The 26,651-nt window shown below is 37.3% G+C and overlaps 1 protein-coding gene and 1 pseudogene across 6 annotated transcripts in view; one reads left to right on the forward strand and one right to left on the reverse strand.

The window, feature by feature from the left end:
- Window positions 1-440: 440 nt before the first annotated feature.
- Window positions 441-26,651, reverse strand: part of ENOX2 (ecto-NOX disulfide-thiol exchanger 2) — a 426,329-nt gene continuing 400,118 nt past the window's right edge. For 4 of the 6 annotated variants that reach the window (XM_053662317.1, XM_053662318.1, XM_053662313.1 and 1 more), the window contains 5 exons: window positions 17,662-17,843; window positions 15,556-15,663; window positions 10,111-10,219; window positions 7,078-7,163; window positions 441-3,127 (listed from right to left, as the gene is read on the reverse strand). In XM_053662317.1, coding sequence (XP_053518292.1) covers window positions 2,996-3,127; window positions 7,078-7,163; window positions 10,111-10,219; window positions 15,556-15,663; window positions 17,662-17,843 — 617 coding nt within the window. In that variant the 3' untranslated portion in view covers window positions 441-2,995. The remainder of the gene's footprint in view (window positions 3,128-7,077; window positions 7,164-10,110; window positions 10,220-15,555; window positions 15,664-17,661; window positions 17,844-26,651) is intronic. The other 2 variants (XM_053662315.1, XM_053662316.1) reach the window with 2 other exon arrangements.
- LOC119046600 (uncharacterized) lies at window positions 20,803-20,897 on the forward strand (annotated as a pseudogene).

The raw sequence follows: 26,651 nt of genomic DNA on the forward strand, positions 1-26,651 counted from the left end.
CAGCTCTACCAGGTGAGTCAAAAGGTCCTGCACATCTATGCTGTCTTTTCAAGTAATACAGTTTATTTTGCATTATATGAAAAGTGTACATTATTGAGCCTAATTGAAATAAAACTTTATGTAACTTGAATACAGATATGTGTATAATTTTCTCTGTAAACTAACTTTTTTCATTTGCATCAAAGGCATTTAACAAGAAACTTGGTGATATAAAAAATAAGAATTGGAGATGTTATAGGACTCAGTAGGGAGATGAAAGAAATATTTGTAACATAAAAAATGCTTCTATTCATTAGTATCTGGGAAAATCTAACTACTGTATCACCTAAAAATAGCAAAACAGTAATATTTCAAAATTCAGTATGAATAACAAAACAATAAAAGCACTGAGCATTTGGTAAGAAAAAATAGCTTCATTAATAGATTTCTATGTTGAAAGTTTTGTGGGAGATGGTATGTATTACAATTTGAATATGTAATATAATCCAAACATCCTATTTTTACATATTATAACTACTCTGAACTAGTATATTTGTCAGGATTCTCCAAAGAAACAGAACCAATGAGATGTGTGTATGTGTGTGTGCATAAGCACACATGAGAGATTTATTTTAAGGAATTGGCTCATGTGATTATGGGGATTGGCAAATTTGAAATTTGTTGGGCTGGCCAGTGGTCTGCAAATCATTCTGGCAGATGTTAATGCTGCAGTCTTTAGTCCAAAGTCAATCTGGAGTAGCAATTACTTTCTCCTCAGAAGACTTCAATCTTTTCTCTTAAGGCCTCTTATTGATTGGATGAGACCCAATTACTTTATGAAGGATATCATTTTGTCATGTATAATGTACACACACATTTGTGCGCATTATACATGGAATTATGGTATGTGATCGCTATCCATGTATAATGCAAATCCTTCTTTTTCCCTCAAAAATGTGAGCTAAAAGTGTGCATGTTATATGGCAAAATATGGTAGTTTGCTGTACTAAAAGTCTGCTGGTTTCAGTGTTAATTATATCTCAAAAATACCTTCCCAGCAACATCTAGACTGGTGTTTGACCAAGCTACTGGGCACTATTGCCTAGCCAAGTTGACTCACAAAATTAACCATCATGACTAGTACATGTAAGCAGGCTGAAGTACGTATACCTGTACTAAATTGGCAGAAATACTAGCAAGAGACCATTTATAGTACAAATAGATTAAGTGAAGGAGAGCAAGGGGCTTGGTTGTGGCAGTTGTAGCTTTAAAATTTCATTTTATTTAACTTATTTAAAGAAGATATAGTTCATTAGTGGCAAATTTCCCTTGATTTTCTTAATATTGTTAAAATAATACATTCTAGGACCTCTTAAACAGATGAATCAAATCCTTCTGTAGTGTTGATGGCAGAGATGCTTCAGTGAAGCAGCTAGTGTAAAAATAACCCCAGCTTCCTGCTGGTGCCACAGCTGGGTGCTTAAGGAAAGCCAGCTTTCAGCATGAATGTGCTGCCATGGAACCCTATTTCTAGTTGTCAAGACAGATGGTTTAGCATGTTCTTACAACATCCTGGTAACTGAAAGGAAGAAGCTGAGATGATTTACTGAAGGATTACTTAGAGAGCAAGTAATTCAAAACAGAACACCAAATTGAGGTATAAAAATGAATATTTATCTTTTAAAAATACAACTTTGAACACTACTGACATCCCATTTACAAAGCATTTTCCTGAAATACTGTTCATCAGCTTTGCTTACTTAGTATATTCAGTTATTTTGAATCGAGACTCAAAGGAGGGCACACTTGTATTATTACAAGCACCACCAACACTACAAAAGAAAAGATCATCTCTACCTCAGGGTATTAGCCTCAAATCCTCATTGTTTCCCTTTTTCTCCCATCAAGAAGGACCTCATGACTGGTCCACCCACACTGCCATTGCAATCTGAAGGTGTCCCTGGCACTCCAGGTGGAACTAACGTGTTTGCAGGAAGCCTCACACAACCTGGCCCATTATTTATTCATCACCAACAGTTTTCTATTAATACTCATATCAACTCTTTGCAAATATTCAACATGAAGTAAACGTAACATTTACAGCAGTACATGGTTAGCAATTCAACACACTGACAGCAGAAGAAAAGGGACCAACAGATGTTGTAAGAAGGCCGGGTGGGAAACATATTAAAATAAATCCCTTTTGCTAATGTGTGTGTGCACATGTACACAATGCACACATGTGTTTTAATTCTTAGAAAACTAAACATGCCCTCCTTTAAAAGCAGACTATTTACAAGGTGATTCTGAATAGCACGTACATATGCCAGTCATACTGGACACTTGTATCCTGCACATATATCTAGACCTTTTTATATTCTGAAATAAACTTTTTGTCTGATATATGAGAGAAAATAAGTTTGGAACAGTTGTCAACTTTTGCTTCACAGTAATTTTGTAAAAGCCACAAATCATGCTTTGTCTTTTAAAAGGTGTGCTTGGTCAAACACCTTCCAGAAGACACTGATGTGTTATCCACTTACTAGGGATTGGAAAGATGTCAGTTATGAAGTAGCTAGAGCTCCTCACACTCCTTTCACCTGCAGCAACACTAACATGAAGAGAAATTTTGAAACACAAGTCACACACAAATCAAAATATTTCAGTTAACGGTGTTTTTAAAAATACCAAAGTCTACAGACACTGTAACACAAACACTGAAAACACTCCAAATACTCTTTAGAATCAGGCTTTTTTCAATACTACTAATAAAAACAAAGACAATCAATGGACAAAAAGGGAGGAAGTTACAGCACTTGAGGTTTGAGTCAATTTTTTTTAGGGCCTGTAGCTCAAGGTGCTGTAGGATCCTTGTTTTACATCAAAATAGATGTCAGGAATGAACTGAACAATTTAAATCAATTTTCACTTGGAAACCATTGAAAATAGAAATCACTTTCTAAGCTTTTCCAACACACATTTATTTTAGGGATCCCAGGTTGTTAGGCAGATGGATTCAGGTCAGTTTCAATCCCTCAAAGCCACAGAATTTCCATCTCTTCTCCAGACTAGCTCCAACTCCAGTCATTTCTTGTTTGAAGGTATACTGAAGTCTGCTCATGAGACATTCCACATCACTGGTGCAGATCTGTGGGACAGAGAGGACAACTCCATTCAAAACCAGTCTCACCTTCCTCATGTGGCTCTTTCTCCCCCAACATTGCCTACTTTAGGATACTGATGCATTTAGAGGGTGGAGTTGACCTCTTTTCCCTCTTCCTGCATGTGTATGTGTTGGGTGAGTGGCTTCCAGATGGCAGCCTTCTTATGTTGTGATCACTAGACAGAGTCCACTGTTCTTTCTTTTTGTTTATATATTTTACAACTGCTTTATTTAAGTATAATTTACATATAATAAGTTCACTTATTTGACATGTTGATGAGTTTTAGTTAACTTACTGTACAAATTTAGTAAATGTATTCAATTTTACAACCATCATCACAATTCAATTTTAGAACATTCCATCACCTCAAAAAAGTTCCTTTGTGCCCCTTTGCATTCAATCCTCACTTCCAATCCCTGAGTCATATTTTTTTCACTGTGGTTTTGCATTTTCTGAAAATTTCATACATGTATAAATATACAACATAGTTATTTGTCACTTGTTTCTTTGTTTAAAATGCTGTTTTTGAGATTGATCAACACTGAGGTTTCTTTCTTTTTTATGAGATTTATTTACTATTCCTTTTTATGTTAATAAAATTTATTAAAATGCTAATTGCATAACCATTTTAAATTTAATTTTTTATTACAGTTTACACATTACTTTGTATTATTTTGTTATTTTCAGGTGTACAGCATAGTGGCTAGACAATCATATACTTCACAAAGTGATCTCCCTGATATTTCCAGTACCCACCTGGCACCATACTTAATTATCACAATGCTATTGACTATATTCCCTATGTTGACTATTTTGTAACTATCAATTATTATTTCTTAATCACTTCACCTATTTCACCCAGGTGCCTATCCCCTTCCCCTCTGGCATTCATCAGTCTGTTCTCTGCATGTATGAATCTGTTTCTGTTTATTTATATTGTTTTTTAGATTCCACACGAAGTGAAATCATATGGTATCTGGCTTTCTCTGTCTAACTTCAATTAGTGTAATATCCTTTAAGTCCATCCATGCTGTTGCATATGGTAATAATTCACTGCTTTTTAAAAAGATTTTATTTATTTATTTTTAGAGAGAGGGAAAAGGAGGGAGAAGGAGAGAGGGAAACATCAATGTGTGGTTGCCTTTCACATGGCCCCCACTGGGACCTGGCCTGCAACCCAGGCATGTGCCTTGACTGGAAATTGAACAGAATTAATTACTTTTAATCTTCATTCAAGGATATATTTATTGATTTTAGAGAGAGAGAAAGGGGAGAGAAAGATAGAGGCAGAGACAGAGAAAGACAGAGAGAGACAGAGAGAGAGAGGTATAAGAGAGAATCATGATTGGTTGCTGTACTCACACATGCTGTGACTGGAAATAAAACCTACAACCCAGGTATGTGCCCTGACTGGAAACTGAACCCACCACATTTTGGTGTATGGGACAATGTTCTAATTAACTGAGCCACCCAGCGAGGGCAAGAATTCATTCTTTTTTATGGTATAGTAGTACTCCATTGTGTAAATGTACCTTAGTTGTTTTATCCACCAATCTACTGATGGACACTTGAGCTGTTTCCATATTTTGGCTATTGTAAACAACACTGCAGTGAATATAGGGGTGCGTGTATTTGTTCTGATTAGTTTTTTGGGATTCTTTAGATATATTCTCAGAAGTGGAACTACTGGGTCATATGGCAGTTCTATTTTAAATTTTTTTCAGGAACCTCCAAACTGTTTTCTACTTCTGAGTTTTTTATTGGAAAGAGCTAGTCATGTGGAGAGGCTTGGGTTTGTAGCCAGCTGAATGACCCTGGATCAGTGCTGGCAATGCTATGTGTAGATCTACTGAATCTGCAAAACCTTTTGGGAAGGGAGTGAGGCAGAAAAGCCTGCCACCAGACCAGAATTCTCCACACACTCATTAGTTCACAAAAGAAAACTAATGGGATTAAGGAATGCTCTGATTCCTACTTCTTTGCATTATCTCCCTCTTCTCTCTCTCTCTCACACACACACACGATCACACATGTGTATATATACACACATGCATTCACTCACAGCAATACAAAAACAAATCTGTGGATCCCTTTAAGGATTGCTTCAGGTGGTCATCTTTATGTTAGTAGAAACCTTTGTACTGTGAACCCGGGCACTAGATCTTGACAGAAGAGCACTGGGGAATCCTTACAGAAACCCTGAATTGGCCCTGGCTGGCATAGCTCAGTGGACTGAGTGTGGGCCTGCGAACCAGAGTATCATGGTTCGATACCCAGTCAGGGCACATGCCTGGGTTGTAGGCCAGTTCCCAGCAGGGGACCCATGAGAGGCAACCATACATTGATATTTCTCTCCCTCTCTCCTTCCCTTCCCCTCTAAACATAAATAAATAAAATCTAAAAAAAAAGAAAGAAAGAAACTCTGAATTGCCACCACACTGAATATTCCTCCTCATTTCTGTTGGTACCACTTGTAGGCTCTCCTTGTGAGGTCCTGGCACTACTCTGGCAGGAAGCTGCTCAGGAGAAACTGGGCCTGGACGAGGAGGGAGATCAAGTTTTCTTTCCAGTGCTTGTGTTACTAGTAGTAAGAATGTATTCCAGTTAAGTGAAATCACATTGCAGAGTATGATATAGAGTTGAATCCTCATTTCAAAAACATAAATGTGCAATGTTTACTGATATATACATATGATCTAGATGCAACATATGTATAGAAAAGAGTCTGAAATAAAGATATGCCAAACTGTTTACAGTAGTTATCATTGAGGGGTGGGGTTATAACTTTCCCTTTGCAATACTTCTTTCTATATGACTTACATTTTTAGATAATATGCATGTATTATTTTTATAATTTTAAAAAATAACCAGAACATTTTTACTGATATGTAGTTCAATTTATACCACTTCAACTGACCACTTGGTCCTGGCGCTCACATTCCACTCCTTCTTTCACTACCAAATGTGCCATTTAATTGCAGAACAGCATCATTTCACACAGATAAATGAGGAGGAAGTGGCAGCTAGAACTGAAACAAATGCCATGAGAATATATCACAATAGCTGGATTCCCAAATGGGCCAGTACTTCTGTTAAAAGGACATATGTTTGAATGGCTTAACATTTTGTAATCCAGCTGCACAAGACTCAATAGTACTTCTCAAATGGCTCAGATCCTGTGAAATAGTGAATACAATCCATGAGCAGGTTTAATGAATGCTGCTTATGAAAAATATCTATCATGAGTTTATTTACTCTAAAGGATCAAGAGTTCTTTCCTCCTTGAATGAGGCACCCTTGACTTTCTAGGAAACTAGCACTTATCCTTGCTCTTGATGCTTTGTGAGTTCCTCCACAGGATATTATCCAGGGAAGGAAGAGGCTCATGAGATCAACTGTAAGCAAATATTCAGCCTGTGTTACAGACTTATTGTTGTTGTTGTTATTATTTTTTGTCCCAGCCTTGAGAATTTCATCATAGATAATGGCTGTGGTGATGGTGATGTTGGGGAGGTGGTTGCAGTAAGACTCCAACTTGCAAAATTAACATTTGTTAATTATTAAAGGGCCAGGGTAAGAGATTGATTTGTGTAATATATCGGTTAATTTACAGCCTATATGTGAATTAAGAGAAAGGAGTGAAATTCTTCTAAGATGTATCTTGTAACTAGGGTGGCTAACTCACTGAGGTTGGCCTTGGACTTCCCTGGTTTTAGCACTGGAATTCCCAAATCCCAGGAAATCCCTCAGTCTTAGGCAAATGGGGACAGATAGTCATCATACTTACAAAAGAGAAGCTCTACATTGAATCACAGTGAAAGAACAGGTGAAGGACATTTCCTTAGAGCAGTTATTAATGAGTGATCTATGCTTGAGGAGAGTAAGGTCTCTTGTCCACAAAGAATCCTATATTCCATTTCAGGTCCCCACATACCTTACTGTCTAGACGGTGCAGATAGGAACAGATATATTCAATGCTTGCTCCAAATGGGTGGACATGAAGAAATGTGGAGATAATCCCTGTAGAGACAATACCACGGAGGTTACACTTGAGCAATGTATTCTTTGAGATGCCACATAGACAATGTATAGCAAAAGCTAACTTATTATGTGCAACATACTATGTACTGGACACTATTCTAAGTTTATTCATGTAATCTTTACAATAGGCTTGTGAGGTAAGTATTACCATTCCTCTTTCATAGATGAAGAGACACTGAGGCACAGAAAATTTAAGCCACTTGCCCAAGGTCACACAAATACTAAGTGGCAGGGCCCAGACAATTTGAACCCAGACAATTGCTCTTGACATACTGTTTCTCACTACACTATATAACATGTAGAAAAGCTGGCATTTGAGGGAAGGGGGTTCTGGGAGGATGGTGGCAAAGGGGGAAATGTGGGACAACTGTAATAGCATAAATAATAAAAAATATATAAAAAAGAAAGGAAGAAAAGCTGGCATTTGAGGAGTCACTTCTACCATTTTTGATGGCTAAAGATGATCTGAGTTCTACATTTTACAATGAATTAAGAATTTTACAATGACTTTATATTGTGCTGTTTTTTTACTGTTGTTCAAGTACAGTTGTCTCCATTTTCTCCTCACCACACCCTCCCACCCAGCCATCCCCACCTCCTAGCATCAATCCTACCCCACTTTGGCTCTGTCCATGGGTCCTTGATACATGTTCCTTGACAAACGTTTAGTTCCTCCGCAGTCTTTAAATTGGGTTTTAGCCTCTTCTGTATTAATAATGTCTTCTTGTAGTGGTAAAAGTACAAATCATGTGCTTTGCCTGATTAATCTTGTGCATCTCATGGGAGAATTTGCTGATTGTATTTGAGTTTTACTCTGTGAGCATCTCCATAAAGAATAGCCAAACATTTGTCTCACTTAAGTGGTCACTAGCATTTTGTTTGTGCTCAGAGCCCCGAATCTCTTCAAGTAACAGAATTCTCATAGCAGTTTACAGCTTCTAGGAATGGTCATAATTTCTACTCAGCATAACTATGGGGTGACTGGCAGCTACACATACTGCCTTGATTGTTCTGGACATCAGATTAATTGTTCTAGAATTTTGTTCAAAAGTCTACTAGTAATTTATTTACATTTTTAAAGGTTGCCTCTGGCATGCCCCCAACTAAGCACGTGGATTGCAACCTAGGTATGTGCCCTGACTGGGAATCAAACAGGTGACCCTTTGGCTCACAGGTTGGCACTCAATCCACTGAGCCACACCAGCCAGGGCTTTCTTTAATTTTTTTTAAATTCACCTTCTTTTATAAGATCTTAGGTATCTCAAACTGCCCTAAAATAGAGTTTGCTGAACTGCCAGGAAATAAAGGCTAAATATGATTTAGTTCATAAGTTACAACTTGTCTGTCCCTTTACAGACTGACAAAGAATATCACAAGTTTAAATTGTGGCATGAACTTCAACAGTTTTTTGTTATATGGCAAGGGGGCAGGTTGGGGGATCTAGGAGGAACTGATGATAGGGATCAAAATATGTTCAAAATGTATGTTATTACTTATAACATTCCTTTATTATTAAATGATGAGGCAGATTGAATTTGTAAATACTGACTCAAGCAAAGAAACTTAAATTCTAAAGAAGAGAGTTGGTGTTCAAAGGAATTCTAGATCCTTTGGTCAACATAATCTGTCAGATGTCAACAAACAACTCTGTAGGTTTCAAAACACTAAGCAGTTTTTGTGGGTTCATATCCAAAAAAACAATTCAAAAATATTTTCCATTCTCTCTGTCAGTGCAAGACTACTTTCTTTAGAAAAACAAATCAAAAATACTTATCTTAATAGTCTTTGTTTCTAGAATATCCATTTACAGAAGCTTCCTCCTGCCCCCAGCTCTTCTCTGACAGGTCTCCTAGTTGCCAATTTATTAAAAAACTTTGAGTTGGAAATGGAAATAAGTTGTCAATTTTCTTGAAGATTCAATGGCAGATTCCCTTTGTGCATCTTTATTAACATATCAAATTGTTAAATATGAGTACAGTATCCATTACCCAAAGAGGCAGATGTATTTTAAAAATATGCAGAGGCTGGTAAGTGTGAGGAACTTTTGAGATGGGGTGGGGTTACTGTGTGGCTCGGCTTCCTAGAAGGCAGCTAAGATTATCTGCTGAGGTCAGCTCCTTTTAAATGATAAAATATTTTGGGATCTCATTCTGCCACTGTTCTCCAAATGGAATATAAAGTCAATAAGCATTTGTGAATAGAGCTGTAAGTGCAAAATGGTTCACATTTATCGAGGTTTTAATATGGGCTAGGCACTGTGTAAAGTGACTTAGATGAATTATTGTGTTTCATATTCATAGTTGCCCTTTGTTTCAGATAGAAGAACTAAAGCTCAGGATAGAAGATGGAAATGGTTGGGCCAAGACGGTAAGCCAGTACTGTCTGATTCCTTAACCATTTATGTTATTGCTTCTGTGAATGAATTTCTAAATAATGATAGCAATTCTAGCATTTACTTCATCAGACTCCCCTAGTGTCCAACACTTATAGACAGCCTTCTGAGTCATCTGCCAGTAACCTGGAAAACTTAAGAGAGGCACACAACTCCTGTGGAGGGTCATCTGGAGAAACTCTCTGCCAAACAGTGTCTGTACTGCCCACTGAATGGGACTGGGAAAGAGTCAGCTAGCCTTGCATACAAATTTTAAAATCTACAGTGTATTTCTCTAGCACCCCATTCTTAGCATAGTCCTTAAACTCTCACACTTGATGTGGCAGTGGCTACAAGGAGTTTGAAGTGGGCTGGGAATGGCTGTTACCATTTTTATTGAAATTTGTATTTGTTCTTGTCCCATTATCTTTAGGACTCTGGGTCCTTGCACTGTCATGCTTCATAAATTCTTGGCATGTGTCTAGTCATCTTAGGCAAAACCATCCTCCTCTGCACTACATTCTATATATTGTATGTGTTTGTTAGCTTCCTTACCCACTAGCAATGCTTCACGTTCAGATTTGATAGGACTGCTGTTCAGGGTCTTCTCAAGAGGGTAGTCACTATCCTGGCTTGATGCACACAGTCTAGAAGCACAGTTTTCCTGTGGGAATAATATGCTTCCTGGGTCAGTCCACCTTATTTGGTAACAGGCTTGGTTTCAATTACACAACAGGGAACAGTAAAAACAATACTGTACAATTTGTCATTGAATGGGAGGAAGGAAAACAGTGTAAGTCAAAAAACATCCCAGATAAAACAAAGCTTCTTTATACTATGCATTCTTAACACAGAAAATATAGACATTCATCTTCACCAGTTTTAATTTCCTACCTTCATCATTCTTGACTCTATACTAGTAATCTGGAAGACCAGACCCAACATTTACTGTTTCCCAGATGTCAGGCACTGTTCTACAGATCAGAAAAGTGAGGTTCAGATAAATTTGGTGAATTGCCTAACAGCACATTGCTAGGAAGTGGTAGAGACTGGATTTCATTCCAAACCATCCACCATTAAAAAAACCATTCTTTTTTTATTTTAGGTCCACATTCTGCTAAAGCCAAGTCCCATTTCTGGATGAAGAATCTAAAATTTAGCTAATCCATTAGTAGGCAGTCAACTTTTGGATTCTGAACTAAAATTTAATATCTCTATTTTTAAAAATATATTTTATTGATTATGCCATTATAGTTGTTCTATTTCCCCCCTTCATTCCCCTCCACCCTGCACCCCCCCACAGTCCCCCCTTTAGTTTATGACCACGTCTCAAGTTCTCTAGATTCTATATTTCCCCTACTATTCTTGCCCTCCCCTATCTATTTTCTACCTACCGTCTCTGCTACTTATTTTTCTGTACCTTCTCCCCCCTTCTCCTCCTCCCACTCCCCTGTTACTAACCCTCCATGTGATCTTCATTTCTATGGTTCTGCTGCTGATCTAGATGACCTCTTAGTTTGCTTTTGTTTTAGATGTGGTTGTTAATAAGTGTGAGTTTGCTGTCTTTTCACTGTTCATCTTTTTTACCTTCTTTTTCTTAGATAAGTCCTTTTAACATTTCATATATAAGGGCTTGGTGATGATGAACTCCTTGAATTTGACCTTATGTTAGAAGCACTTTATCTGCCCTTCCATTCTAAATGAAAGCTTTGCTGGATAGACTAATCTTGGTTGTAGGTCTTTGGATTTCATTGACTTGGAATACCTCTTTCCAGCCCCTTCTTGCCTGTAAGGTCTCTTTTGAGAAATCAGCTGACAGCCTGATGGGAACTCCTTTGTAGGTGACTGTCCCCTTATCTCTTGCTGCTTCTAGGATTCTCTTCTTCATTTTAATCTTGGCTAATGTAATGATGATGTGCCTTGGTGTGTTCCTTTTTGGGTCCAACTTCTTTGGTACTCTCTGAGCTTCCTGGATTTCCTGGAATTCTATTTCCTTTGCCAGATTGGGGAAGTTCTCCCTTATTATTTGTTCAAATAAGTTTTCCACTGGTGGCTGTTCCTCTTCCCCTTCTGGTACACCTATAATTCGGAGGTTGGAACATTTAAAGATGTCCTGAAGGTTCCTAAGCCTCTCCTCATTTTTTTGAATTCTTGTTTCTTCATCCTTTTCTGTTTGGTTAGTTTTTTTCTTCCTTCTGGTTCACTCCTTTGATTTGAGTCCAGTTTCCTTTCCATTACTATTGGTTTCCTGTGTATTTCCCTTCATTTCAATTAGTTTAGCCTTCATATGTTCCTCTAATTTGTGACTAAAATCAACCAGTTCTGTGAGCATCCTGATCACCAGAATTTTGAACTGTGCATCTGAAAGTTTGGCTATTTCTTCGTCGCTTACATTTATTGGCTCTGGGGCTCTGAGTTGTTCTTGGGCCATATTTTGATCTGTTTGTGCTCGTTATGTATGAGGAGTGGAGCCTTAGGTGTTCACCAGGGTGGGGCCACCCAGGTCACTGGTTTGTGATACTGTATGTGGGGGCGGGGTCAGAGAGGGACAATGGTGGTCCCCTCTGCCGCTTCCTGCCGCTGGGGCCTGCCGGGTCCGTCTCACTGCTTGCTCCTTCACCGGTTTATCTGTGTGCAAATGTGTGACCACGGTCAGTGCTCAGCGGGTCCGCTGCCTTACACTCTCTGTGGGTCTGTCCACTGCTACTCCACACCTGGGATCCGCCCAAGGCTGCTGGTATGCCTGGGTCGCACACCTGGGTCGGTCTGGTGTATATTTCCTGCCCGACCCTGCTCTGCTGCTGGGTCTGCCAGCAGGTTTGGCTGAATGGTTCGTTGTTGTCATACTTCCGCATAGTTCAATTTTCTGTGGTTTGACTGTGTTTTTGTTGCTAAAACTTTGTTGTTTTTAAACCTGGTTGTGCGAGAAGGCACAGTGTGTCCACCTTCGCCTCCATCTTGGCGGAAGTCCTAATGTCTCCATTTATTGACTATCAACTCTCTCTGTGTCTCTTCTCTCTCATAATGATGTTATCAGTTAGGATATTCCTGACTTTACAGCAAGAAATGGCCGTGATCAAAAATATCATTAGTCACTTTCTATGTTGTTGTAAGTTTTCTCTTTCTGAGCATAACAGGCAGGTTTCCTAGAGATACTCATATGAAATCCATGACCTGAGTATAAAATTGAATCAAATTGAAAAGTACCTCCAGACTTTTCATGGATCTTTCTTTCTCTCTTTGGCCACTAAGAACATCTTTTCCGTATTATAAATGTAAAGGACAAAGCCTTTAGAAGAGGAATAAATGAAGCCACAGATTCAGTCTCATTGCTATTGTATAAGAAAATGCTGGAGGGTGGGGCACATCTTGCCTGTCTCAGATGCTTTATCACTTCTTCCCTTCCACAAGCCTACAGCAGAAACAGGTTTCCTTTTGTTTTCTTTAAAGATGTCTTCAAAGCTTCTAGGAAGCTGCCCCTGAACAAAATGAATGGTCTGTGCTACCAGACATGTTGTTTTCTGGATTTACAGGCTTCCTGGCTACAGTCAGAAGGGAAACCATTCTTGATGACCTACTCAATCCTTGGCCTTTAGAATCCAATCCAGAAAGTAACTATCATGTCAAGTTTGATTTAGGCCACCGGCTCACTTCTAAATCATGGGCTGTACATCTGCTTCTAACTTCCTTAAAACATTAAATGATCTAGTAAGCCATTTCTTAAGTATGACAGTTTAACAGATTTGAGGTCATTTAAAATGTGAAAACATCCTGAGAAGTTTTAGCCATCCTGAATAGAAATGTGGCCTTATTGAAACTTGATTTCAGTTTTATTACATAACTAGCATTTAAAAAAATTGAAGGTATATTGAAAGGATGCTTATCACCTTGAATTTTATTAGCAGATTGAAAGAGCTAGTTCTTTCTGTAGTAAGGCAGATACAAGTCACACTGCAAAACTCTGACAATAAGTCACACTGGTTTACTGTCAAGAAACCTAAACAAAAACAAAAAAAGATTCCTCCTCACTGAAACGTATTGCTTTCCTTTCAAACCAAAATTACTTTTGTAGTCTAATGTGATGGTACTTTGCTTCCTAACCTGACTGTGTCAGTTTGAAATATTTGGTAACAAATCAGCTTCCCAGAGAAGATAAGTTTATAATGAAGTGTCATGACTTTTTCTGAAAACAGCTTTGCTTAAAATAAGAGAAAAATATTCTGACTCACATTTTCCTATCAGTTGGGTCTCTTTCCTTGTCCTCTTTCGTTGGTATATCATGGTATATTCAGTTTCAGAATGGGAAACACTTAGACTTAGGCACACTATGGCAAGTTTCTTCCACATATGTCATTTGACCTCTTGCTTCTTTAAATGAAATACTTTACAAAGCAGAAAGCTACTTACACTAAAGCACTAAAAATGTCCTTACACTAAAAATGCCCTTAAGTCAATTTTTGATGTTCATCCTAAAGGGTGATTTTAAGCATAATGTCATTAGCACAATCCCACATCTATTTGTAGTTTTCTGGCTACATACTCCATTTTATGCAAGAAGTGAAATAGCTAATGTAGCAGCTCTGGGACATTCTAGAAGCTCTTATACTACGAGGAAAGTCCCGATAAATAGAACAGCCTTGGCACTTTTCAATTAAAATCTTGATAAATGAAATTCTCTGGAATTGTGCTTGTATCTTTAATAGCACCCACAAAACTGGAAAGTGAGTTGGTTTTATGGAGTGGAAGAATTAAAAGCATATTGCAAATGGTCTCTGGAAGAAAACTTCCAATCATTTGTTTCAACTACACCAAGGTTGTCAGTTCTTAATGGCACTCTGGGGGAAGTCACTCTGTTGGCATATGCAACCAGTGCACTTGTATGCAGTGCATCTTCCTGAGCTGAGCACATAAGATCAAAAGCATGAGCTTTTGTGGAACTGCAGCATTGTTGATTTCTGGCTCTTGGTGTAACATCCTAATCTCTTCTTTTTGAGACATTAAAATCAGGCAGTTCTGGACACTGGGCCTTCCTTTTCAGAGAATAACTTCAGTTGAATTTTCAGGCATAAAAGAAATTAGAGAGTTACGATGGAGACACCATCAATAGACTTTACACATCCTTAAATAGACCAGGCACCCTATTCATGGTTGTGATACAATAATCCATCCGGATGTTAATACTCTCTCTTAGAAGTCCTCACTGATGTTTCTTTTTCTTTTGAATAATTTATTTATTTATTTTTAGAGAGGGGAAGAGAGGAAGAGAAACATTAGTGTGTGGTTTCCTCTAGAGAGCCCCCTACTGGGGACCTGGCCCACAACCCAGGCATATGCCCTGACCAGGAATTAAAGTGGCGACCCTTTGGTTCTCAGGATGGTGCTTAATCCACTGGGCCACACCAGTCAGGGCCTCACTGATGTTTCTTATCACTGCAGGTTCTCATGAGACCAAATCCCACCTTGCCTTCCCTGTTGCTGTCATCTAGCTTTAAAATATTGTTTGCTTTCTAAGGTTTCTCCTCTTTTAGTTTTGGCCATTTCACCTGCAGCTGCTCATTATTAAACTAGATGGAGTGTCCACAAAAAATGTTAACATTCTACTTGCTCCCTGTTTCTTCCTTTAATGAAATACTTAATTAAAGGTACTCTGTCACAGGAGTTTTCTATGTTGTTATTTGCTTGACAAGATGAAGTGTACACTCTAGTCTTGACAAGATGAGGTATACACTCTGATTTTCTCCAGGAGGGAAGAATTTTAGGGATGCACTGACATTTTATTCATTGAAAAGTACACTCTTCAGAACCCTTGGAAGTGCAAAAGACTCACACTTAAAAGCAAAGCCATTGATTCAAGAATTGCCACGGAGGTGGGGATTTTAAATCCCCATTCAGCCAACCATTCCAAACATTTTCCCTTTTGCAGCAACTTCCTGGGCATTTTCATTGTCACTGAAAAGGGGGAAAAGGGGTAAGGTAAAAGGTTCACTTGAACTCATGTACCTTTTCTTTAAGGTTTTCCAACATTTTTTCCACATGTAACTTATCATCTTTGATTTTTTCAAGTTCAGCTTCTTTCCTTTTGTATTCCTCTTGGACTTTGAGTAGATGCTACAAGAAAGACCAAAGACAATCAAGTTTTAAGGAGACACACTTCAATTAAAAACCTTGGCTGAAATTAGATATTAGGCTGGCCTGCCTCACTTTACCCAAGCATACACAATCATTTCTCCATGCAGAGATATTAAGGGAAAATCAAGATACTTTTCACTTAAAGTTATTTTACTTGGCTCTTCCTTAGTATTTGTTCACATTTTAGAAAGAGTCTGAGAACCTGATGACCTAATCACTTAACCTTCCTATTCCAGCCAGGAGTAAGGGTAGGGTATAGTTAATAACATGTGAACAATGTCTTGATGGCTGTATAAAACTGAATTTACTGTTGTAAAGCATCCTTGTAGATAGCTATTTTACAAGCGAAATTCAATTTATGTGAGAAAAGTAGTAAAGAATCTAAATTTCACAAATGATGGTTTTTATAGCATTAGGTAAGAAACTAGATTTATCATTATTTATGATTTCAATAAATACTATGTGCCAAGCATTGGGCAAAGGGTTTCACATGCATGATCTCATTTAAGCTTCACAATTATCCCATGATACATAATCCTGAGGCTTACAGAGGTTTAGTGGTTTGCCTAAGGTTGTTCAGTGGCACAGCTGGGATTTAGAGCTGGACTGCATCAACTCCATAGTCCAGGCTTATAACCACCATATTAGACTATACATCTTTTTGGGATTCTATAGGTGAAATTGTATCATTGTTTACAAAGTTATTTTCCAATAAGAAGTAATCAAAATGAGTAAATTAATTTTTCAGGGGGTACAGACTAAGTTGTCTCAATGAGGTCTTTGAAGTGATGAAATGAAAAAAAAGTTCACCACATTTTAACTGCATTTAAATTGCAGAACTGTATTTATATGGAATGGCTTCAAAATCAAGGTAAGAGGGGAAAACAACAAGAAAATATTTCCATTGCCTTGCTTTTCAGAGACTTGCAAAAGATCATTGGAAGGACTAAAAGACACAGTACAATGTACACTGTCAAAATTCTTTGAAGTCTAGCTGAGGGTATGCAATTTTTGCTGCAAATATTTCTAATGTAATTTACTTTTTCTAATTAAACTCCATGGTGACAGTGAAAGAAAAGTAAGCATCACTTCACACATTTCGCCAATAGGAAAGGTGAAATTTTAATGTGATATTGCTTGTCACACAGGAAGACAATGACAGCATTAGTAATAGGAATATGGATCTTAGTGCCAGCAATAAGCTTTGCTCTAGAAAATTCCAAGGCATACAATTAAAAAATTCTTGCACAATTTAAGTTGTAGGGAAAATGATCAGCAGTCTAGCAAGACAGAAGAAGATAGTACAGTTACTCAGAATTACTACTCCTTTATTAAATGAGAACAGCTGTTGATATATTTTAAATTCTAGGCTCACTGTGGTGATGGTTACATGAAACTTTTAGATACTGAACATCCATTACACAATGTTGTTTACACAATGAGTTAGATGCACTTATTTAGTTTACTTTTTATACTTGGAAAAATGTTCAGGTAAGCTCGCTCACATAAATGACTGTGATAACAAAAAAATATAAAAGCAAATTAATATATGCCCAAAGTATTGATACTTAAAAACCTATAACACCCCTGCTTCTATCCAGATTAAGGGCAGGACTCCTGCAATTCCTTCTAAAAGGCTATACTATTCAGCATTGTATTGACTAGATACTTATTTACCAGCATTTTTTCATATATAAGTACCTGTGGTTCTTCATAAGAACTCTGAGGCTCTGTCCAGATCCCAAAGTAGATTATTTTCAGTGTAGTTTCATTAAGTATTCTCCATTTAATACTCATTCTCTGAACAATGGTGATTCATTGCTACCACTGTATTAACAAGATTATTTCATTTCCCACAACACATAATCTCTTCCTCATCTACGCCAGATAACAGAACATCAAGAAGAACAAGAGGTTTGCTATTTGAGGAGTTGATGCTATTCTTTCAGAAAGCTCAGGAAATCAAAATGGCTTTACCTGTTGCATCCCTTGCAAGGCTTGTTGCAGGAGTTTTAACTGCTGTTCCTTGTTTGGGTCATCTTCTCTGTGGGCTTTACCTTGTTCTTGCTTAAGGAGTTCTACTTCATTCCGATATGCATCAAGCTGCCAACGGAGGCTGTCATTTTCTTCCTTCAGAGCTTCTGCCTGTGATACTAAGGCTAAATAATCAATATAAAGTAGTGAAATCATATATCCAGATTCCTTTGTGCTTCATTTTATTACTAAGACAACTTGGTGTTTTAGAAGATGGAGGCATAGAGAAGAACGCATCACTACTTCACACAACCAAAAGAATGATAACAACAAATTTAAAAACAAAGAACAACTAGAACTGTCAGAAAGTCATTTGCATGGAAGTACAACGACAAAGGAGTTAAAGAAACATTCATTCAGCCTGCTGGAGGGGCAGTGTTGGGCAACCAGGGTGGAGAAGACATGCTGAAAAGCCAGGCAGTGGAATGTGGGGGCAATCCCACACAGATAAGCTGGGAGGAACAATGGGGAAGTTAGACAGACAGTGAAACCCAGAGTTTCAGGGCAGGAAACTAGAGATTCAAAACCTCTGGCTGTAAAAAAATCTATGGGGGTTGCAGAAATGGGAAAACTCCCAGTCTCTTAGGAGAGTCTGTTGGAGGGGCCCACAGAGGTGCTAGAACATACACAAACCCATCCACCTGCAAATCAGCACCTGACAGGGCACAATGTGCTTGTGGGAAGCAAGGGAAGTGATGGAAAGTGGGGTGAAAGCCAACAAGCAGCACTGTTCCCTCTCTGACCCCTCTTCCACAGATAGAACCACAACACAGCAAAGATGGTTGCTCTGCCCTGGTGAATATCTAAGGCACTGCCCCCTACAATGAAATAGGTGTGCTGAGACAAAGAAATGTGGCTCAAGTGAAAGAACAGATCAAAACTTCAGAAAAAAAAACTAAGCAATGAGGAGAGAGACAACCAATCTGATTCAAACTTCAAAACACTGGTAATCACAATGCTCAAAGAATTGATTGAGCTCAGTCACAAAATGAAGGAAGGAATGAAGGCTACCCAAAAGTGAAGTAAGGGAAAACATACAGGGAATCAACAGTGAAGAGAAGGAAACCTGGACTCAAATCAACAATTTGGAACAAAATGAAGAAATAAACATCCAACCAGAACAGAATGAAGAAACAAGAATTGGGGGAAAAAAAAAAAGGGAGAGGCTTAAGAACCTCTGGGACAACTTTAAGCATTCCAACATCTGAATCATTGGGGTTGTCACAAGGAGAACAGGAAGAGTAAGATTTTAAAAACTTATTTGCACAAGTAATGAGGGAAAACTTCCCCAATTTGGGAAAGGAAATAGACTTCTAGGAAGTCCAGGAAGCCCAGAGAGTCCCAAAGAAATTGGACCCAAGGAGGACCACACCGAGACACATCATTAAGGTAACCAAGATTAAAGATAAAGAGAGAATCTTAAAAGCCGCAGGAAGAAAGGAGAGAGTTACTTACAAAGGAGTTCCCATCAGACTATCAGCTGATTTCTCAAAAGAAACCTTACAGGCAAAAAGCGGCTGGAAAAAAGTACTTGAAGTCATGAAAGGCAAGGACCTACATCCAAGATTATTCTATCCAGCAAAGCTATCATTTAGAATGGAAGGGCAGATAAAGTGCTTCCCAAATGAGGTCAAATTAAAGTTCATCATCACCAAGCCCTTATTATATGAAATATTACAGGGACTTATCTATGAGATAGAAGATCAAAAACGATGAACAACAAAATGAAAACAAACCCACAATTATCAACAACTGAATGTAAAAAACAAAAACAAAGCAAACAAGTAGAACGGGAACAGAATCACAGAAACGGAGATCATATGGACGATTATCAGCAGGGAGTGGGAGAGGGAGAATAGTGGGGGGAAGGTACAGGGAATAAGGAGTATAAATGGTAGGTACACAATAGAAAGGGGAAGGTTAAGAATAGTACAGAAAATGGAGAAGCCAAAAAGCTTATATGTATGATCCAAAGACATGAACTAAGTTGGGGGGACTGCTGCAGGCAGCAGGGTGCAGGGCAGAGGGGGATAAAGGCGAGAAAAAATGGGACAACTGTAATGGCATAATCAATAAAATATACTTGAAAAAAATAAACTGGATCCTTCAGATTACAAAAAGAAAAGAAGAGAAAACTTGTTTTTTAAAACTGACATGTATGTGTATATAGAAAAAGCCAAAGTTTCCACCAGAAACTACTATAACTGATAAATGAATGCAATAAAGTAGCAGGATATGAAATTAATAACCAGAAGTCAGTGGCATTTTTATATGCCAATAATGAACTACAAGAAAGGGAGATTAAAAAAAAAGCAATCCCACCCACAATTGCTTCAAAAAGAATACAATACCTAGGAATAAAACTAACCAAGAATGTAAAAGACCTGTACTTGGAAAATTATAAGACTGAAGAAAAAAATTGAAGAAGATACAAATAAATAAAAGCACATACTGTGTTCATGGATAGAAAGAATTAATAGCATTAAAATGTCCATCCTACCCAAAGCAATCTATAGATTCAACGCAATTCCTATCAAGATAACAATGACGTATTTCACAGAAATATGTTAAAATGTTTAATGGAACAGAATAGAGGACCCAGAAGTAAACTCACACCTTTATAGTCAATTAATACTCAACAGAGGAAACAAGCATATCCAATGGACTAAAGAAAATTTATTCAATAAATGATGCTGGGAAAATTGGATGGATACATGCAGAAAAATGAAACAAGACTGCTTTCTTATACCACACACAAGAATAAATTCAAAGTAGATCAAAGACTTAAATGTTAGATCTGAAACTATCAAAATCATAGAAGAAAACATAGGCATTAAAATTTTGGACATTGCTTGCAGAAATACTTTATCTGATATATCTCCTCAGGCAAGGGAAATAAAAGAAAAATAAATTGGGCTACATCAAATGAAAAAGTTTTTGCGCAGCAAAGAAAAACACCAAAATAAATAAATAAATAAATAAATAAATAAATAAATAAATAAATAAATAAATAAAATAATAAAAAGACAACCCACAGAATGGGAGATATTATTCACTGATACAACTGATAAATTATAAAGAGCTAAGACTATACTTTCAGGGATCATTTCTATAGTTTGTTATAAAGAACTCATGCAACTCAACATCAAAACCCACAAACAATCCAATTTAAAAATGGGCAAATGACCTGAACAGGAACTTCTTCAAAGAGGCCATACAGATGGCAAATAGACTTATGAAAGGTGCTTAATGTCATTAACCATCAGATAAATGCAAAATAAAACTACAGTGAGATACCATCTCACAACTGTCTGAATGGCTATTCAGAAACCAATGGCTATTATCCAGAAACCAACAATGAAGTGCTGGTGAGGATGTGGAGAAAGGGGAACCCTTGTGCACTGTTGGTAGGAATGCAAACTGGTAGAGCCACTGTGGAGAGCAGTATGAAGATACTTCAGAAAATTAAAAATGGAAATACCCTTTGACCCAGCAATCCTATTTTTGGGAATATATCCAAAGAAACCTGAGATACTAAGTCAAGAACATAACCACCCTTGTGTTCATTGCAGTTATTTACAATGGCTAAGATATAGAAGCAACTCAATTGTCCATCAGTAGATGAGTGGACAAAACAACTATGGGACATTTACATAATGCAATACTACTCAGTTGTAAAATAGAATAAAATTTTACTCTTTGTGACAGCATGGATGACATGGTTAACATTACTGTAAGTGAAATAAGCCAGTCAGAGAAAGACAATTACCATTTGATTTCACTCATATGAGCAATCTTATGAACAAGTGGAACTAACAAGCAAAATAGAGACAGAACCATAGATGGAGAACAGATGACAGCTATGGGGGGAGTTTAGGGGTTGAAGAGATTAAGCAAAAAGGAAAAATGACTCATGGACATGATCAACAATGTGGTAATTGCAGGGGATGTGGGAGAGGAATATAAGAGTGATAAAGTGGTAATGGAATAAACAATAAAATGTAAGATAATAAAAAAGGAAAAAATAAATTGACATGTATAAAAAGCTTCTTAAAGAGAAACTTTAGGTTCTAGTTGGCCATATAGACACAAAAGCACAGAGGCCAAATTTTTGCAAATGAACAGAGGATTTCAACACATGAAAGTCCTCATCATGCTTCATATTCTTCACCCCAAATATAACTAATATATTTCCAGGTAGCATCAGTTACTTTTACTTGAATAGCAGCAAATGTTATGAGCCCTGTAATAAGAAAATATAGAACTGATGGCTGTCCACACACTATTTCTGCTGATAGTTGTTTTTAAAAAATGTAGCCCTGACTGGTCCTACAGAAGAATGATTAATGTAAAAACTAAGACACAAGACTTCAGTTTCTAGTCTACCTTAGAAGTTGCCACTGAACCCTAACAACATCTAAAAACCTGAACAAACTGAAAAACCAACAACTTTTCTTAGATTCATCAGAGGAGTGAAGTAACAGGGCAAACTTCTATCCCCATAACTGGAGAGACAGATAGGTGAATACAGAGAATCTTGACTTACCAGACCATAAATGCATGAGCAGAAACCTCTACAGGAATCAGTGCCAAAGTAGGAAAATCTAAACTATAATTGGCAAATTGCTGGAGGCTCAGTATGGACAAGTCTGAGGCTTAAAAAGTTAAAGGGGACCCCAGTCATAGTGAGGTCCCTACACTTCTGTGAGTTTTATCTCCAGGAGCCCAATAAGGTCCTCACAATGAATATCTGAGAAAGATCCTCTTGAACTTCCAGCAGAGGGAAGGGGATAGAAACCATTTTGTACACCAGAACACTGTGTTGTTAAAAAGGCCTGCCTCCAGAAGAAACTATTTACCAGAGTAACCTGCTGGGGTTTTACCAGACCCTAAATCACCTGGGGAAGGAAAACATCCAACTCTAGCCTCCTCTAGTCATCCTGTCCTATCTAAGGGGGAAAAAAAACTGAAAAACATTTGTAAAGTTTACAGTCCATAGATAGAGGTCACTAAAGGACTGAGACCTAATCATAGGACTAGAGAATTCTTCCCCTACCCCACACCTTACAGCTGCACCATTAAAGTCTTAATTTACTAGAGTTCCTTTTACCTAGTGCATTATGTCCAGATTTCAACCACAAAAAACAATTATGAGGCATGCTAAAATATAAAATCACACAATTTAAAGAGACAAAAAGGGGATCAGAACCAGAGTCAGAAATGGCAGGAAAGCTGGAATTATCAGACCTTGAATTTAAAACAACTATGATTAGTGTGCTAGGCTTTAATGTAAAAAGTAGATAACATGCAAAAAGAGAGTAATGGAAATTCTAAGAAATCTAAGAACAAAAAATTTGGTAAAATACATGAAAAATGCTTTTAACATGTTTATTGATAGACATGACAAGCTGTGGAAAAAATCTAAGCTTGAGAGTATGACAATAGAAACTGCCTAAACTGAAAAGCAAAGAGAGAAAAAAAAGACTGAAAAAACCAAACAAAATATTCAAACACTGTGAGACAGCTACAAAAGATGTAGCACACATGTAATAAGAATATCAAACAAGAAAGAAAGGAACAGAAGGAAAATCTGAAGCAATAATGACAGAAAATTTCCCCAAATTAATGTCAAACACCAAACCACAGGCCCAGGGAGGTTAGAGAACATCAAACAGGATAAATGCAAAAAATGACACTTGAACAAACATGTCATCAAAGATATACCAGTGTCAAGTAAGCATCATCATATGTCATTAGGGAACTGCAAATTAAAACAACAAGGTGCTATCACTCCACACATAATAGAACTGCCAAAATACAAAGACAATACTAAGTGCTTGGGAGGATGTGGAGCAAACAGGAACTCTACTGCTGCTGGGAATGCAAAATGGTGCAGCCAGTTTGGAAAACAGTTTGGCAGTTTCTTATAAAATTAAAGATACTCTTACATATGTTTCCGTAATCATGCTTTTTATACTCAAGTGAACTGAAAATGTGTATCTCCACAAAAACTTGCACATGGATTTTGTAACAGCTTTATTCAAAATTGTTAAAACTTGCAAACAACCACAATATTCTTTAGTATGTGAATGGATAACTAGCATTGGTCCATCCAAAAAATGGACTATTACTTGGTGCTAAAAATAAATAGCTATGAAAAGACATGGAGGAAAAAAGAAGAAACCAGTTAAAGGGGCTACCATACTGTTCCAACAAAATGACATTCTGGAAAAGGCAAAACTCTTTTTACAGTAAAAAGATCAGTGGTTTGCAGGGGTTAGAGGGCAAGGAAGGGTGAACAGTCAGAACACAGAGGATTTTTAGGTCAATACAACTATTTTGTATGATACCACAGTTGTGGATGCATACATTTTGAACATTTGTCAAAACACATAACAATGTACAACTCCAAGAGTGAACTCTAATGCAAACTATGGAGTTTAGATGATAATGATGTATATTCATTGATTGTAACAAATGTACCCCTGTGGTATAGGATGTCAATACTGGGGAAGGCTGTGTATAAGGGGTTGGGGTATTTGGGAACTTTGTACTTCCTGTTAAATTTTGTTGTGAACCTAAAACTGCTCTAAAATTTAAAGTTCATTAATTAAAATATATATCAAAGACACCTGGGGAAACCTAGATTAAATTGAATAATTTATGGTTCTGAAACATTTTTGAAGATTAAAAATCATAAGATATTTCAAAAATATTTAATTAGAGGATTTGCTTTTGCTCAACAAACATTTATTGAGTACCCTTCATGTTACAGGCTTATGACTATGATAAAAAATGAGATTCTACTAGTCTCTATTGTTTACACTTTAAATTAATGGAAACATTTGTAGTTTATTCCTTTTAGATTCTTAACAGAGCATAAGGCCCAGAAAAGAGAGGTTATCAAAATGGATCAAAATTACAAATCTGTATATTAAATGTATAAGAATGTTAAAAGGCAATTTGACAAAGGTGGGCATTTTGTCAGCTACCTATGGGGAGGGACTTCACGTAGAAAAAGTAAAAGAAAGTATGTAATAGAAATCAAATCTGCTATGAACATTGGGGTGCATAGGTTCTTTTGAACTGGTGTTCCAGGATCCTTAGGGTATAATCCCAGCAGGGTCAAAAAGCCAGTTCTATTTTCAGCTTTCTGAGGAAATTTCATACTGTTTTCTACAGTGGCTGCACTTATCTGCAATCCCACTAACTAGGGTTCTCCCTTTTCTCCACACCCTCACCAGTACTTGTTATTTGTTTATGATGGTCATTCTCACTGGTGTGAAGTGGTATCTCATCATGGAATCTCACCTATAATTAGAACGTAATGAACAAATTTTTCTGGTAGTGTTGAGACATGTTCTCAGTGTTCATATTTGTTTTCTGTGCATGGCCCTGCAATTATCCTAACATGGCTGTTTTAATCCTTGCATTTTTGTTAAAAAATTACAAAAGACCTTTGGCATAACACATTCAATTTATGTTTAGCTTTAATTTTTGCTGTAATCACACAGATTTTGTGTCTTTGAAGGAAAATATGTTACACAGAGACTTGGACTCAAGTTCTGAAAACAGACCAAGTGCCCATTAGTAGATGAGTGAATAAAAAGCTGTGATACATTTACACAATGGAATACTATACAGCCATAAAGAGAAGAAACACTTATCTTTTGCGACAGCATGGATAGACCTGGAAAACATTATGCCAAGCAAAATAAGCCAGTTAGAGAAAGAGACAAGTACCACATGAACTCACTTATATGTAGAATTTAATGAACAAAATAAACTGACAAACAAAATATAGCCAGAGGTATGGACACATGGAACACACTGACAGATGACAGAGAGGAGAGGGGATGCTGGAGTGGAAGACATTAGCCAAAGAGTATGTATGTATATATGCATGGCTCATGGACACAGACAACAATGTGGTGAAGGCCAGGGTGGGCAGGGGCTGGATAGAGGGGAAAAAAGAGAGAGAAAAGGGGAGTATCTGTAATAGTATCAATAATAATTTTTAAAAAACAAACAAAAAATGCACTCCAAGTAATAGTAATCCTTTTCATCTCTTCCAGCAGCTGGGATACTTGTCATTGGACAGCATGTTTCTAACAGTCAGAACACCAAAAGAAGATGCTAAAAGTAAAGATGACTGTATAGGGTCTGGCCCAAATGATGCCACTTTTTTTAAATTACAAAACCTTTTATTACAAAATCATAAGCATATAATTCTATAACATAACAATATCACACTCAAGCATACCATATGAGATTTTAGGTGAAATGTTAAAAACTATAAATTATTACACACACATTATTACCCTACCAACCACACTTAAGCAGGTGTTACTTCTGCTGGACCCTGTATATAGGAGATTATATGGAAAAAGGGACATTAGCTATCTGCTAAACAGGGAAAGAAATATTTGATATGCATGCTGGGCCAGTACTAAGGATAGCATCTTGAGCTGGAGTTTGGCTGAATAGCACAGAGGTTAGTTATTCTGTAAATCAAGTGACTGCTAGAGATGGAGCTACTTATTACTGCTGTGGTTTGCATGTTTGTCCTCTGGCAAGCCACACAGCTCAATACAAAATACTAATATTTAGTCTTCCTTTAGTTTTTTATACAGCAGACCAGTAATTATGCTAAAGTCCTACAAGTCATGTGAAAAAAACATGGAAAGGAAAAGGGCAGAGATGTAGAAGACATATTCTTCAGTTTAAATGTGAAAATATATTCCCTCTGAGAAAATGAGGAGGAGAAGATGCTTCCCTTCCTGGGAAAAGGGCATGTTGATGAGCAGAGATGAATACCTGGAGACAGTAAGGAGCACATAATAATCTCAGTTTGAACCTGTCATTAAGCAAAATAAAATGTGATCTCCTATAATAGGACCCAAGGTACAAAATGTATTTCCCACCCTCTGAAA

This window comes from Artibeus jamaicensis, unplaced genomic scaffold (genome assembly GCF_021234435.1).
Source record: "Artibeus jamaicensis isolate MK-2021 breed Jamaican fruit bat unplaced genomic scaffold, CSHL_Jam_final contig_240, whole genome shotgun sequence".
Classification (NCBI taxonomy): domain Eukaryota; kingdom Metazoa; phylum Chordata; class Mammalia; order Chiroptera; family Phyllostomidae; genus Artibeus; species Artibeus jamaicensis.